Source organism: Batrachochytrium dendrobatidis (assembly GCF_000203795.2).
Source record: "Batrachochytrium dendrobatidis JAM81 unplaced genomic scaffold BATDEscaffold_3, whole genome shotgun sequence".
Lineage (NCBI taxonomy): Eukaryota > Fungi > Chytridiomycota > Chytridiomycetes > Rhizophydiales > Batrachochytrium > Batrachochytrium dendrobatidis.
The window spans coordinates 1684800-1702824 of NW_006281101.1; the positions used below are offsets into that span (position 1 = coordinate 1684800).

The window sequence follows — 18025 nt, forward strand, 5'->3', positions numbered from 1 at the left end:
AATCCAATGCATGCGAGTACTTTTTAAACACATGATACACACTGATGGTGATGGTTGCTGACAGTCACATTGCAGTGTACATGTCCAATAGTGTCCACTGTCATGTCGATTGTTGCTATCCGTGACATCCAACTGTACTTGTATTCACCAAATGTGCACAACATCTAGGGCTGGTTGCTAGATGCACTCATGTTTGGCATACAACTAGTCACCATCAGACCAAGCGTATACGCTAGTACAGCGCCATGAATCTATTGACAAGTGGTTTCAATTTTACTCTGGCGCGTTGAGGGTTGGATGTGTACTAGACACAATGTTGTGGATATAACTGAGCCACAACAGGATGATATCATGCATAATGGTACGGCCTGTATCTGTTTGGTAGATATGCAACCATATATATGACAGCCCAATCCGTCCTTTATCACGGGTTGGTTTTAGAAATGTCTGTTATTTTGGTTGATACATGTTTGTTGCATAGATTGGCAGTATTGTGTGTATTTAGTATGATTTCATTGTAAACAGTCTGGTTGATTACCCATTCACTGCTAATAACCCGTTTGTACAACATAATCGATCATTTGCTCAGTATCGAGTATTTCCAAATACAAATTTGAATGAAAAGTCTTGCCACAAGACTGATCAACTGTATTACTGTTTACACTGTGGCATTATTGATGTGTTGGAATATTTGGTGTTCAGATACACAATGATAATGGTAGTACAACTCATGGCAGTTGTACAAACCAAACGTGATTAAAGCCAATAATAATGTCAGACAAGATTGGATAATGAATTAGTGTGTAAATCATCAACATTGACCAAGATTGATTGAAATGGTGAGATTGGGTTGGATGGTGATGAACACAACAAATGTGCAGAGTTGTATTGACAACATTGACAGTCAAACACAATACATGAATGTGGGTTCAAACTTGGTAATCGTACAATGTATGATTACTAAAAGTGCACAATGTGTAGATTCAACACTATAGTCTGATTGTGTGTCATATGATGGTTGTTGTATATCAAACACGCAATGCAGTCAATGTGTAGTAGAAACCAACCGGATATACAATCATTGTATATCTCAAATCAAAGTCATTGCATGATGAGTACAGTTGTAAATCAAAGCGTTTGCGGTTAAACGACACTCCTGAAGGGTGTGCTTTTCAATATACCTGATCAAAGGGTCGTAAAAGCATAATTTAATCAACATGATCATCAAATTGATCAAATTGATATTGTGAATAGGGAGCAGCATACTATCTAGTTTGATAATAAACCACTATAAGCAATCAAGTAACCCTGTATAATTGGTTAACCTAAAAGGGTTAGGGTTGGTTTGCTATACAAAACATATAAATACAATCGATTACGCTCAGTTTTATAATCAACCAGTTTCAACACTCTACTTTTGTATTAATAGTTTAAACCCATTGACCAATCTGATGAAATTGGTTGATATTTTATTCGTACTGACTGCAGCAGCAACCGTTAATGCAATACTGATACCGGCTGATAACGATGGTTCACCACAAGCATCAAGCACTTTCAATCAAGTATCTGATCCAACCAATGAACCTAATCCAGAGATTCCTGTCCAAGACTGGCAAAGTATAATTGATGCAATTAATTCAAGCATTTTCGACGAAAACTGGCAAAATATATTTGATCCGATTGATCCAAGTACTTCTGATAAAGACTGGCAGAATGTAGTAGATCAACCCAGTTCAAGCACTTCCAGTCAAGTATCTGATCCAACTGATCAAGTCGGTTCAAGCAATTTTGACAAAGACCAACAACCAGCTGATCAACCCAGTTCAGGTATTCCCGATCAAACTCAGCAACAGCCGATTGATCAGCCTAGTCCAAGTACTTCCAAACGAAGTCGGAAGCGGCCAATCAATGAAATCAGTTCAGGCACTTCCAAACGAGGCCGGAAACAACCAATCGATAAAACCAGTTCAGGCACTCCAAAACAAAGTCGGAAACGGCCAATGGGACAAGGCGAGTCCGCCAATACTGTTACAAATCAAGTGATTGTATTAAGTCAGAAATATCAGAGAACCTTTGATCGCATGAAGAAAAGACTTGTAGAGTCTAAAGAAATACGAGACGAAAAATGGCAAGAATGTCGTGAATATGCAGCCCTCAGATTCGAACAATGGTCAGGGTTAGAAAGGGGAGAAGAAATATCTGGATCAAGATACGATCCAGACACTGAAAAGAAATTGAAACACGAGTATGAACAGGCAGGGAATAGAGTACGCAATGTCAGACATAAATTGAAAGCGTTTATGAAAAAGCATGGCTTAGAATTTGAAGAACTGGGTTTGGATTTGAATTGATGATGTGTCAATGAATTTGATTTTGAATAAATTTAAACTTTCTGATGTGTTGATGTTTGTCGAGTATCATGAATGGATCAACAACCATATTATTGATTGTGTATTGTGTTTGGTATTACATCAACAGTTACTGGATTGTTGACTGATACATTGACATGGTTTGTTCCATATGCATCAATGGCCTGATAACAACCAGTGTTGATTGTAACTATCAGTCATACTTGCAATCACTTGTCAGTTTATGGTTGCATGATACCACCAACTGATCATGTCGTGTATTGTACAACAAACGGAGCAATACACTTGTTCAAAGTCTGTCACAAGCAAAAGGTGTTTGCCATGTCACTGTCAATGTTGGAAATCACAACAGACAATGTTTGATTGAATGATTTAACACGCCATTACAAAACATCATTGCATTTTATCAAGAATATACTAAAACTAACCAATACGTTAATGCCTTGCAATATATTGTGTTTGACTACAATCACATCCATCATTGTGCAGTTGGTGATATTGCTGAATCAAGATATGAAAGTGATCCATCAAGTGGTTCAATTAAAACAAACACTGCAAACCATTCAATCAATGTTGGAAATTGTGTTGGAATACTGAATGGACAACACTTTGAGTAAAATACAAGTCAATATACAGTAATGCTGTGTATACTATGTATACTGTGGTTAGTGGAAATGATTACTCGTATCCAATTTCAGATGATGATCAAATAATTCAGACTTGCAAGTATTATGAATTTGAACACATCCAAATTGCTGAAACGTTTGTTACTGAATCTAGAAACCCAGATCCAACAATGACAAATAAGCAGTGTCAAAACAGAAATCAATTGGATGCATTATCAACAATTAGTGAATATGAAAACAACAAAACATATGACAGGACATTTCAAACAACTTGTTTTATAGAGCAGCTATAAATGCCATTCATTGACTCGATCAAAAACTACAACAATTACTTGCAATGCATCAAAATTTGGCATCCATATTTGACATACATATCCAGTTCAACAACAGGAGGCGTCAAACAAGTGGTATCATGATTACTATTCACAAAACAAGCAAATTGGACAACAGCGCTGTCGCAACTATTATGCTTCAAACTCGGAATCAGAAACGATGCAACTGAAAAAAGTACAAAAAGTCGACGAGTATAGTTTATTGAATCATTCAACATCAATATCGTGTACTTGAAAATCAATGACATCAATTCCACCATCTACCAGAAACATGTTTGTTGCGGTGTGTTATTTGATGTGAATTTTGCACCAGTATGTTCATGTCTGATACAATTCATGGCTGTTATTGGACTTTGTACGACTGAACCATTGTTCAAATGTGATGATGTTTATGCCACTGTTGTAAATCGAATGGGTGTATATTGAAATACACGATATTGTTGTAATATATTGTAGTATGTCTTGTATGCAAAATACGACAATCTCTCGAGTTTGAATTCATTGTAAATATACACCAGGCATTCATCAAACTGAACCTTTTAGTATTTTTGCTTGCTTGAAATAGCTCCAGCAAACAAACAAGCGTTTCTGCAATGCACATTGTGTATGCTACACCAACAACATCATTGATGGTCAATACACACAAGTATTGTTGATGTACACTTTGAGTTCCAAGACTGTATTTTTTGTAGCGGGAAAGTCGTGGGAAAGCTGCACATTGAATTGAACTGTTTTGAGTTCCACTTTAAACATCTGTTCAGCAATCAGTCCATACTTTTGACAAACTCATGTATGAATGATGGTTTATCAGTGTTTTTATCAAGACACGGTAAATTGGTTCATGATCAATGATTTGAGTTGGTTACAATGTTACTGCATTGATGACATTGAGTGCATCTGAAACAGCAACATCATCACTTGATTCGAGTTTCAAACGATAATTATTGACTGTGTTGGGTCAAACTGCAGATTCACTGCTATTGGATTCAGACTCTGTAGCAAGACTTTCTGTGTGATGAAACAGCATCTGAAACTGCACCAATCGTTTGATTTCCAATAATATGAGCATCGTCCATAATAATATCATCAGCGGTTTGTGGTTCAGCATTTACCATTATACGAATCCAGTGAATATGTTGATTGTAGGTTTGTAAACAGAGACTACAAGCCAGCAGTGACATCGTTTGCAGACTTTTGATTTTGAAAGCATTCATAGTTTCTGATATGTTACTATCATACAGCAAGGCACATTGCAGTTGCTCACTTTGTCGACTTTTATTGGCAACCTATTATGTATCAGCCACAAATCTGATATTGCAGACTTGTAGATGCTTAAAAATGGGGTTTTCAAATTGACTTTTGAATTTGAGGATCGTGAACATATGATGGCATATTGATGGTTGTCATTATTGGCAAGTGTGTTATAGTTGATTGAAGATGTGATGGAATGAATCAATATTCGATTGTGTTGTTTATTAACAAGGAAGTGAGTGTGTTTATAAAATAGGAGACAAGAAAGTCATGTGAATTCCAGTTCAAACGTCATTGTTGATGGTTTTTGATTGTTAAACTATTCAGAAATGTCTCACATTCACACACTACTAATGTCTCACACAATGCAAGTCAACACTCTCACACTAGTAATGTCTCACATTAATGAGACATTAATTCTGGTGTAAATTTGACTAATTTCCAAATATTTAAATCGTGTGAATTGTCTTGAAATATCCCAAAATTTTGTTATTTTGACTCGATTAAAAAGTCGATTTTTGTTTTACAATTTGACAAATAAATTGCTTTTTTATCCCTTTCTTCTGCTCACAAAATGCCAAAACGATTCCTCAATGTTGAATATAACACTATTTCTACTGAAATCGATGTGACTGACTTTGAAGACCTGAGTGACGTTCAGGATGCTATCAAGGCAAAGTATGGTCCTGTTATGGCTGACATTGATGCTCCTCAACTCCAACTATACACCAACAGTAACAAAGACCAACTAATCAACACCTGGGCTTTACTCGACTCTCTTCCTCAATAATACTTTACTCAAGATGGTTTTTGTGTTGTTATTGGTTGTTTCCCCTCCACCTTCAAGACAGCCTACTCAAACTGACCTAGGTCCAACATCTGCAGCAGCCTCAACCGCACTACTGGATTTTTGGACTGCTTTCACAAACTACCCTAACCCTCTTGAAGTAAACACTGTTGTCCAACTTCCAGCAGACGTATTCATCCTTGGAAACCATTCTATTGGATCATCCATTTACATCCGTCCTTGTTATCCTAAACTTCTTGAAAAATCACTATCTATTGTGCAATCTGCTGATATACGTCATTTGATCATCCTTGGAAATCCTGGAATTGGCAAGACATATTTTGGTTACTTTTTGCTGTTGCATCTTGCTCGCTCTGGTGCTACAGTCGTGTATGAGAGTGGAGCTGATCAAAAAAGATATCTGCTTACTCCCAATGGTGTATTCGAAGGAGGAAAGCATGCTTTTTGGAAAATCTTGGATTCCTCGTCAACATTCTACATTGTTGATGGCTCAGCACCTGTTGATGTTGATGCCAAAACCATTCTTGTTACTTTACCTCGTTGGGAAATTTGGCATCGGTTTTCCAAGGGATCCTGCGACATTCGGTATATGCCAGTGTGGTCAAAAGAAGAATTGCATTCTTGTCGCCCAATGCTGTTTCCTACAGTCCCACAAGAATTGGTTGAAAGTCTGTATTTGAAGTGGGGAGGAATTGCTCGTTATGTTCTTAAATATGCATTGGTAAAAGAACAACAGGATTTTCTCGACAAAGCTTTAAATATTTCCAATATCGATTCAGTTGTCAAGTCTTTTGGTAAATATGGTGAAAACCTAGACGCTTCAAGTTGTTTGATTCATATATCAGTCAAGGATGGCTTCCACAGTGGTCCTTATCAGTTTGCTTTTGACTATGTGGTTGATGAAATTTACAACCGTGTGTATGCCAGAGACCGAGATCATCTTATCAGATTTGTTTCTGTTGCTCGAGAAATTGGTGAAACTGGTCAACTTAATAGGGCATTATTCGAAAAGCACGCTCATACAGTCATCGCTAAAGGTGGTTCATTCAAGATTCGTGATTTACGTACCAAGCTGGAGTCTACACTTCAACTGCCGATGGATCTTAGTACTTTGTTATTGTCCAACAATTCTCAAGTTCAAGACGCAACGAATTGCTATTTCCGTCCCATTAGCAATATTTTTGAATCTGTTGATTCGTTCATCAAGCCAAATCTACTTTTCCAAATGACCGGTGCCAAAGATCATCCTTGCAAACAAACTGGGATTTGTGATGTTTTGGAAATACTTGGTAATCCGTCAAAACCAGAACTGTATTTTGTTGTACCTCCTGATCGTTTTGCCTGTTTTACACGCCAAAGCTACCACGGAACAGATGGTCAAGTGTTGTCACAAAACGATACTATTGCGAGTGTTGAGAAGTTGACTCGATTTGTTTTGACGTTTGAACCATCTCATCAATAAGGTATGTAGACTAGAATTAATGATTTTTATTGGCTGCATAACGCTAATCCTAACTCTGTTTCTCGACCTCGTTCTACACAATACACGGCGTTTGATTTCTTAAAGGTGAATAATATCGTATGGGTTCCATCACACAACAAACCTCACTTTGTGGAAATGACCACTTTCATTGTCAGGAACTTCCCAGTCGTGTAATTTAATCGCTTTGGTTTTGAAACCTATAGTTTCTTGTAAATAATTGCAAATCCCAAGACTGTTTTTCACCATACAGTTTTGAAACTAATATTTTGATTCAAGAACAAACTGCGTTTTCCTTTTTCTTTTGCAAATAAAAGTTGTTTTGTTGCTTACAATTATGGTCAATCAATTAACTGCCAAACTGTACAACAGTTTTGCTGACATTGGATTTGTCCGATCGATAGTCTTGGGTTTCAAACTTGAACCAAACTCCCAGCTGACGAAATACTGCAGGGATTGTTACAAGCACAAAAGCAGCTGTTTCAAGAGATGCTGGTATTATACAAGGAGTACCAGAAAGTATACTCTTACAAAGAATTGTTTGCAACTGAATTGAATCAAATAGCCATACGTGATAAACAGCGGGTTGATTGTGGCTTTATTTCCAATCAATGGTATTGACAAAAACAACCGGGTATGAGCCAGGATCAAGAGTTGGAGGCTAGACACAATTATGAGTAGAATATGCTAGAGTATCAAAAAGATGATCAAAGAAAGCGTGAAATTCAACAGATCAGCAATGATGTCCAAATGCATAGTGTAATCAAGCAGATTTGAATCCATTTTGGCATTGCAAGACACAATATCACATTTGGAAGAGTTGATTGGAAATATAAAGACTCGTACTCGATAAACACGGACTTGTCAGTGGTTTGATTTTATACTCTATCATTCTTACAACAAGATCCAGCCAAACCCAGTCTGTGTACATTAACACTTGGTACTGGTTAAAAAACTACCCATTGTATCCAATTTTAGGCATCAAGTATGAGTCTGGCACAAATAGCTCGTATTTATTATGAATTACAAGCAAAGCTATTGACTATTCTATCCTAATACTTTTGACTTGAATTCCTTTCTGCAAATAATTTATGTTTTGACAACCTTGTACATGATTTAGCAGTAAGTGTCGGTTAAAAAACTGGTATCATCGGGTGTTCTATCTATACTACTTTCAATCGATCGAATGTCAATATGTTTGTACAACAGTTTGGTACAACCGACTGTCCATGGATTATTATCACACGAGTCAATGCTGAACTGATTTGCGATATTCAGTGTTGTTGGAATATCAACACAACATCAACACCAAACATCAGATCGACACTGCACGTTGATGTTGATGAATGCAACATGAATATTGAAACAATGCATCATAATGCGTACAAGTCGCAGATTGCAGTTCAAACTCAATGCAAAGTGCACATTGTTACAGTTTGGTCATGAACAAAGCGATACGCACAATGTGCAGTTCATGTCTACGACTCGACTGATTGGTAGACAACGACCATTTGCATTGTTGAACAGTAAACTGAACAGTAAATGACCATCAAATGCATGGCTTGGTATCGACATTCAAGCAATCACCATGATTGTAATATTTGCAAGTTGTCCACAAGTTGTTTACAAACGACCATCAATTGACAATGACATGCATGTGTATGTGCATGTGCATGGTTGACTATACAATATACTACATGAACCAATATTACTGACTGAATACAGGTCACAACTGCAAGTATCCATGTGGTAATGGACTGACATTGGTGTTGATATCGAATTGATTGACTAATCGATCATCATCAATTGCATCAGTGATTGGTATATGCAACTGATATACACCGTGTCTGAGTCTGATACATGTCGATATATGCGTGTCAATCAGCAATGCAGATTTGTGGCCATTACAGTCGAATGTGAGTCGAGTCGATCATTAAACCAACGAATCAATGATTGCACTCTAAATGTGGTGCGATTTGATGCGACATGACAATATATTGTCCAACAAGTTCAACATATACAACACCGATATCCAACACATCACACATGTATACACTGCATATACAAGCAGTAGCAATAACCAATCCAAACAAACAGTGACAGAGTTACACATCAACATATACTCGATCATCAGTCGAGTCTGCATATATCAACTAGTTGCAACACGTCATAATCAATGTGGATTGTATTGCTCACCAATCGATCATGACAGCTAATCAATACCAATCATGTAGTCAATACAATCACCAACATATCCATGATTGTTGACTGGCGGTTACAACTCGTCAATTGCATCCAATGTTACAGGTGATGCACATCTGATTACTGCAAATCAACAACTTGTCAATCATATCATAGTGTGTATTACCAACGGACCATGCAATTACAAATCAATGTATACGTGATCAACATTTGATATTTGATAGTGATGAGTCAACCATGATTGATTGTATCATACAACTAATACAGTTGCATTGTCTGGTATGTATGATTGACCTAGTCATGTTGAACAGTAACTAATGTGTGTATATCAAGTTTGTGTTGCATGGACACATCAAGGTGTTTGATAACGAGTCCAACGTGATGATACAAACCCAATATTATATGAATATACAAGTTGATGAATCAAGTCGAGGTTTGCAGTGTTGATATATCAGGTCAATCAAACGAACCAGTCAACCATTATATTGTGACTAGTGATGGCACGGTTTGAATATCAACGAGTTGGACAGTCGACAATATGGATGATTGTGATTTAGTCAAACTGCAATACTTGCATATCACTGAGTTGGTTTGGTGTGTGTGGTGTAAGCAGTATGCATAAACTCGTTGATATCATGGACTATAACCAATATACACCACACATATACAGTGGTAAACACCAACGTGTGGTGTCTCCAGTGATCGTATACTGGTCGATTGGTGCAATATGATCATACATACTATTGTATTGGTGACAAATGGTCGTATAGATAACTGAATTATCATATACAGGTCATTGGTATCCTTGTCGCATTATGGTGCCATTACACAGCATTTCTACACAAATCACACCCTGATGCTACGCTTCCAATTTCAATAAGCAATTATATAAAGAAAGAGTCTTTCAAAGTCATTTGAACATTGATAACAAATCAACATTCAACCCTGATAGTAACACAAATCCCTTAGGACGGTCATCCAAGAAATATGCTTTTAATATCATTTATTCAATAATGGATATAAATATAGTTCAAAAACTGGCTCGTTGAATGACATTACAACTTGCTCAACCAACCACCAAAATGAAATTCTCAATTGCCGTACTGTCATCAATCCTTGCTGTCTGTTCGGTCACAGTTGCCAATCCAGTTGATCCCAGTTCGACCATGAGTGCTAAAGTCAGCACTGCGACAGTTTCTCCCAGTGCAACTGAAACTGCAAGTGCTAAAGCTAGCACCTTGAACACTTTTAGTAGGTTTGATTATCCGAAAAAATTAAAATCATATAATGAGTTTGGCAAGTATTGCTATTCAATTGGCTTGGAGGGAGTATTCATGATCGAAGAACACGCAACACTTTCAGTTAAAATCGACAAAATAGAGAAAGATATTCACAATGTAGATGCTCGGATCAAGGCTCAAAAAAACTTGCTGTATAATCTGGAGCAAGATTTTGGCTTTTTAAATAGAGCCTCGGGTCAAGGATCAGTAGACCTCGACCTTGAAGCTAATATTAGAACCCAGCGTGAGTTTCTTGATGAACTCCAAGAGATTCTCCAAAAAATTCTTGATGGGTATCGGATTAGGCTTAAAAAAGATTCTGAGCAAGAATTGGAGCTTAAACATTACTTTGAGCATCACCATAAGTTTGAGGTGACAGATTCTGACGATAATATAAACCTGGAATCGTATCACTCGTACAAGAGTTGTTTTGACTTTTTCTACAGTTACTTTTCAAGTGTATTTTCACGGTTTGAGCAAGATGCTCAGCAGCAAGCTTCACAACCATAGACCCGTCACGATGTTGGATTTGAGTGAACCATCACAGTCACATCCAGTATATGTTGTAATGCAGCGTGTATTGCATGGTGGTTTAATTGTCATGTGTCATGCATTCAATGTCATTCATTTAATAAACATCGTGTATTGTCAAACAATAGTGTATTATACTAATGGTTTGATCATATTGCACCAATCAACTACTATGTGCTGACATGACTGATCATTCGGTGTGCTACACATATTGAATGCATGCAAATACATGACTGTCAACTCCTTGTTGTTGAAATGGGTTCAGATCACCATCAGTTTGCTCACTCGTTGCACCGATGCGATTGCATGATCAACCTGACACCAACCAAACCACACTCGAATATATATGTTCCAGTCATGTGCATGGTGTATCGATTGTCAACTCACAATGTCAACTCCAATACATTCCACCATGATTATGGTCACATCACACCATGCTGATGTATGTCGATCGGTATCACATTGCAAATAACTGTCATCCAATGACTGCAATGCAATACCGTGCATGTATTGTGACTGATACGCTGTGCACCATCAGCCAGTGTACAACTGTCACTCGATATATCGAGTCTGATATGCAACAACATGCTGTGTTTACCATGATCATGTTTTTGATCAATCTTGGACTCACAATACATGATTTGCCATGTTGGATCGTGTGGATGTGTCATGGACTGCAATTTAGTTGCAGACACACATATGTTTGACATTGACTGATGCATACTGTGCAACGACTGATCAGTGCGAGTGTAATCACACACTTGGTGGTATTGTGCATTATGGTTGTTTGACAATGGATGAATGCTCGATTAGTCGGTTATATGCAACCCATCTGAATCGACCTATTTGAACAATCACTCGATGTAACTGACAACAATGTGTATATATGGCTGTTGGATCAATCGAGTCTCTGCTGATATCGCCATACATGAGTTGGTCAACAAACTTGTAGCACTGCCAAATACACTCGTATGGTTTGCTTGTATGAGATAATTTTGTGGTTCAACACCCAAGTTTATTTTACAGTCGTATTCACGTAAAATCAAATACTTTTCTGTATTGATCTTGTAATGATTGTCTTGGAATAAACAATCGTTACATATTCATTGTTGTTGTTGTTGGAAATGGATTTGTTTTATTGAAGTTACAAGTTGTTTGGTGTCTGGAATGGCTCAGCACACACAGTCATTCCAAACACCAAAGTAATTGTCAGCAGGGTTCAAGAATGGACAGTATGATGCTGTATAGTGTAGTTCCAAACCTCGCGCTGTTTGTTGAATAGTTGGTAAACCATGTCTAATCAGAGTTGTTTTGTGGAATGGAATGTTGTCTAGAATAAAGTGACCGTTTGGAACCGTTTGGGAATGTTGCATGTCATTGTTTAACAAGTTAATATTACAGCATTCACTGCTGCCTTGATCAATCTCCCAACACACTGATCGTCATATGAAACACACACTATTAGACTATAGTTTTGAACTGAAATGTTGTTTTTGGACTGTACTCTTTCACATCTGTTTGTATAGCCATACATTGTACAATCACCAAGTTTAAACCCCAACTCGTCCATTGCAATCCAAATATTTGATTCTATTGTGCGAATGTTTTCAATACTTGACAAACTCTTTCTTGCCAATTCATCAGTCGCTTACAAGAGTGAGCTTTCTGTATATGTTGTTCCATTTCAAGATGCTTGAAATAGTTGGCTGACAAATGTGTGCCTGGTAAAAGTCCATTCGAGCACTACCAACATCACTTTGTCCGAGTGTTGGTGACTTTACGAGGTTGTCACATATCCACTTTGCAATGTCTTGTTCGAGTCCAGAGTCTGATAATGACAAATCTACAGTGTAAAGAGTGTAAAGAGTGGAAACACTAGACACTTTTAGTCAAGTTCAGAATATCTTGACTACAAACTGAAACCCAAGACTTTGGCATGACAGAATTTCAAACAACAGCAATGAAATGACCCAGAACTATACAGCATAACGTCTGTGACAAGAACAACTGTTTTACCACTCGACATAGTTGTTTTGATTCCAGAACTAAAAGATATGATGGTTATGGTTGAACAAGTGACTAGATCTGTCAAATATCTCAGATTTGAACACTTATAGTCGAGGCACTCATCTTCAGAGTTCAATCAGCTTGACTCTGTGTTTCTGACGTTGATAGTTTGTTGTATAACAACTTGATACAACAAGAACATATCAGAGCTTACTCGACCAACCAACGCACACTGGAGTGTACAACCAACCATTGTGTAGTGGCATCCAGGTCATGTCTTTTACCACAGTCACCTCAATAACTGGTCAAGGTTTCAAATCCCACAGTGTTTGATATACACCAATACCCAACACTCTGTTGAACCATGCTACTGTGAATTTTGCAAAGCGTTTAGAACGCCATGTGGAATGGAAACTAGACTTCAATTTCCATCAATATCAAAACATCAATCGACAATTTGGAACCACATTCAACGTCGGTTTGACACATTATTTACAAATGCAATATCGCAAATTGTACAAGAACATACGCAGTTTGTTGACATGTTCCATGCGATTTCAGATCACAACTACCAACAGTTGATAACCTAATAGCAAATACACATTATGAGCAACAAGACCATTGACACATATACATTGGAATTATGAACAAGATGCTTATAGATATTGAAAACACCAAGAAACAACTAGATGAACTCGATACTCGACAATCACCACATACATTCAGTGTTGCACCAATTTGTTGATTGCAACATCACGACATAATGTTGGACAATACAGCATGTCAATGGCACATCAATGGCACATGAACAGACGCTAAACATCAGTCAATATACATGTCAAAATACACCACAATTAGTCGAGTTTCAAATGGTCACATACAACACATTCAACACGAATTATAAATGTCTGCAAACCGTGCATATGCATGCTCAATCAATGGTGATATACCATATACACAATCAGTTTAAATATGGCTGGGAAATAACTGCTATTGGCCAAGTTATATGCGTTCAAAGTGGATCATTTGCATCATCACAATCGCGTACTAAATGGCCGATTTCACAACCAATACTCAAGCCTGTGCTGATATGGTGACATGACAATACTTGTATACACTTGGTATTGTATCATGTGCAATTTCAATACAATCCATGCATGTTTGATAACACAATAATTAAATAGCTGACGTTTTGTAGGTTGGATATTATAGTCGATGTTTGGCGTGTTAATAACTCGGTCTACAGTGGTCATACAATGTCGAAATCAACTGCAATGTATGGCACACATATAGTCATGTATTGTGTATATAGTTACGTCGTCATTGGGGCAGTATATCAATGTGTATCATGGCCATCAAATGCATGTCCGAAGGTGTCGTTTTGGCGTGTTTGATGTCGAATATCTTGACCAATACTGACACTAGTTGCATGAAACTGCTACAGTATATGGATATTGCATTGGTATGTACGATGCATGCATGTATTGCCATGAAATTACAAAAAAAATATACAATTTATACTTACCACTAGTATTTGACATGATACCAAAATTGGATATATTTTGACCAATAGTGACACTAGTTGCATGAGATTGACACTGAACATGAGTATACATGCATACTATATACTGGACATGCATCAGGCCATATCGTCAATCAAATTGGAAACATGTTATAATCACGACTGTCGACTGAATTGGACGCAACTGGAACACATTCAAAACACACGATACTACACTGTAGTTTGGACTGTATACACATCATATATTCATGTTACAATGGCCGATACATTCATTTGACTACAATACATATCGATGACTGGCATATTTACTAACGATTGATTGTGTAATGTATGAATATCAAATGCACTGTATAGTTTAATTGACGAGTGTATTTGACGAGTATTTAAACTAGTATTCTGACCGGTATTTGACGATTGTTTGACGATTGTTTAATCCACATATTGACCAGTTGTCTGACTAGTATTTAGACTGTTATTCTGACCAGTATTTTGACGAGTATTTGACGAGTGTATTTGACGAGTATTTGACCTGCATTCTGACCAGTTGTTTGATTAGTTTAGCCTGCATTTCAACCTGCATTCTGACCAGTATTTGACGATTGTTTAACGATTGTCTAAACCTGCATTCTGACCTGTTGTTTGACTGTTATTCTGACTTGTATTTGACGAGTATTTGACGAGTGTATTTGACGAGTGTTTGATTAGTTTAACCAGTATTTCAACCTGCATTCTGACCAGTTGTTTGACGATTGTCCAGACCTGCATTCTGACTAGTTGTTTGACTGTTATTCTGACCTGCATTTGATCCTATTTGACGAGTATTTTGACTAGTATTTGACCAGTGTTTGACGAGTGTATTTTGACTAGTTTAGCCTGCATTTCAACCTGTTGTTTGATTAGTTTAGTCTGCATTCTGACCAGTATTCTGACTAGTATTTGACGATTGTCCAAACCTGCATTTGACTAGTTGTTTGACCTGTATTCTGACTAGTTGTTTGACCAATTGTTTGTAAAAAACTACAGTCGTTCATACTCGAATACATGGTCAGTGGCTCAACCAATACTACAGTTACACATACTACAGCTTGATGACAATGACAGTAACACTGTTACGATGACTGTTTCAAGTTTGTGCAAAACTACAGCCAACAAAAATAGGGATTCGGACAAAACTGCATTGACTGGTGTGTGTCGAGTATGTCGATTCAACCAACACATGGCAACACTACTGCGTCTCTGGTTATACAACAGCATACACATGGCCATGTATGACAACTGTCAAACTGCATGCAACAATCGAGTGTTCAAGTGTTGGGTAAAGTCGAATAACGACCAGAATTACACGATTTAATAAACTCGATTGTACACTGTCAGGCTACAAACCTTGATCGTTTTTACAGTTATTGATAGTTATTGATGGTCATTGACAGTTATTGATAGTCACTAGTAGTTATTGGTAGTTACTGACAGTCACTGTCCAACAACACAGTCACAATAATATATTTACGACTATAATCATGCCTGATTTGGAGCGTTTTGTTGGCATATATTATGGTCCATTACACAACCAATACATGATATCATGCCAGTTTGATGCCATGACAATACATGTATACACTTGATATTGTATCATGTCCAGTTTCAATGCAATCCATGCATGTTTGTTGGCACAACACTGTAATATATGATGGTTTTCTTGACGACATGCTGGGACAGTATGAGCTAGTCGATAATATGTTAATAACTTGGTCAGTAGTGGTCGTACAGTGTCAATGCCGACTAATATCGAATCAGAACGATATACTACATGTATTTTTGACGCATTTGCATACATGATAAATTGTTGATTGACTGATAGACACGATACTAGATTAAAATAACAAGTAGAGCTCGTCGTTTCAAACCAATTGCAAACTAAAAACTTTAATATCGACTATGACCACAAAAGTCGACCAAATGACTTGGTATGCACCACATATATGTAATTATGTGTTGCAGATCGAATTATGATGTCACTGACACACTATGGTCGATATCTGACATGGAATGGGTTGACCAAAGTCCGAAAATGACGTTTTGACGTGTTTGATGTCGTATATCTTGACCAATACTGACACTAGTTGCATGAAACTGCTACAGTATATGCACATGGCATTGGTATGTACAATGCATGCATGTGTTGACATGCGATACATGCAAAAAATACAACTTGCACATAGCACGAATATTTGACATGAAACTGGAAATGCGTGTATCTCGATGAATAATGACACTACATGCATGCGATTGATACTGGACATGTATGTATATACATACTATATATTGGACATGCATCATGGCATGTTGTCAACTAAACTAGCAACATGTTATAGTCACGACTGTCGACCGAATTGGACACGTCGGTATACACTCAAAACACGACTTATTGTACTGTGGTTTGGACTGTATACATATCATGTATATATATTACAATGGTCAATATATCAATACGATAGCATCAATATTGACAAAGTTGGATATATTGTCCGAATATCAGACATGGTATCCTGTCCGAATGTCCGGATAATATCAGACACGAGTGGTTAGTATGACGTTTGGAGTGTCCGAATGCGGATATATTAATGCAGCGGTCAATTATGGTGATGATCAGCATACGTATGCATTGGATTACGGCTCAATTGCCGGGTTTTTTTTGTACGAATATTGGGTGGTGATGCAAATGCAGCCATATGCCTATACAGTACTGCATTGGTTGACTCGATGACATGTATATACACATTACAATATGGTTACAATATGGTAACAATACAGAGTTACAATGGCTGTTGTATAGGGTCAAAATAAACGGTTGAATAGTATTGAAATACGACACAAAATCATGCAAAAAAACAACGCATTGTGGGGTAATGACACACTCATGATACACTCATGATACACTGTATGATGGTGGTCGGATCACTGTGATATTGGACAGTAACATGCATACATGTTGTATACACAACCAGTTGAAATATGGATACAATCCGAGTGTTACTGATGGGACTACAAATGATTGCAATAAAATTGTAATGATCAAGCGTAATTGAACATGTACAAAACGCACGTCCCACACATGGACAACACACTGCAATTCAATGGCACAGTACATGATGACGATGCAAGCGATATGTAAGTATATGTATATGGATATGGAGGTACGATGATTGCGGATACAATGGTGTACAGATCAACAGTGAATGGAGCACAAACAACAATGGAGCATGGACATTATAATGCGTACAAAAAGATGATCACTACAGCAACACACACTAGATACAGTTTTGATGACAGGATGGTAATACAGCAATCAAACCGGCAGTATGCGATACAGTATAACGTATAGCATTGTATAAAGTGATGATGAATGGCCATTGATTGATATTGGTGACGAATACAGACAGGAATGTATGGTCATGGCACGACGATAATTGACATGTAAAACGGCCAGGTAATATTAAATTGCCGAGACGTTACCAAAGCAATGTTTTTCAACAAACCATTTGGCATAATCAGAAAAATAACGAGACTTAAACAGGGTCATTTATTCAGTGTGGAAGGATCCAAGAACCGGATATCTG

General features: G+C 37.4%; 3 protein-coding genes across 3 annotated transcripts; all 3 read left to right on the plus strand.

The window, feature by feature from the left end:
• Positions 1-1451: 1451 nt before the first annotated feature.
• On the plus strand, positions 1452-2351 carry BATDEDRAFT_87326 (uncharacterized protein; the record flags this gene model as incomplete). Its single annotated transcript, XM_006677530.1, has 1 exon — positions 1452-2351. One exon carries the CDS (start codon positions 1452-1454, stop codon positions 2349-2351), a length of 900 nt encoding a protein of 299 aa, XP_006677593.1.
• Positions 2352-5152: 2801 nt separating this feature from the next.
• Positions 5153-6848, plus strand: BATDEDRAFT_23760 (uncharacterized protein; the record flags this gene model as incomplete). Its single annotated transcript, XM_006677302.1, has 2 exons — positions 5153-5256; positions 5426-6848. The coding sequence occupies 2 exons, from the start codon at positions 5153-5155 to the stop codon at positions 6846-6848; spliced, it is 1527 nt and encodes a 508-aa protein (XP_006677365.1).
• Positions 6849-10150: 3302 nt separating this feature from the next.
• Positions 10151-10858, plus strand: BATDEDRAFT_23761 (uncharacterized protein; the record flags this gene model as incomplete). Its single annotated transcript, XM_006677303.1, has 1 exon — positions 10151-10858. One exon carries the CDS (start codon positions 10151-10153, stop codon positions 10856-10858), a length of 708 nt encoding a protein of 235 aa, XP_006677366.1.
• Between the last annotated feature and the right edge of the window lie 7167 nt (positions 10859-18025).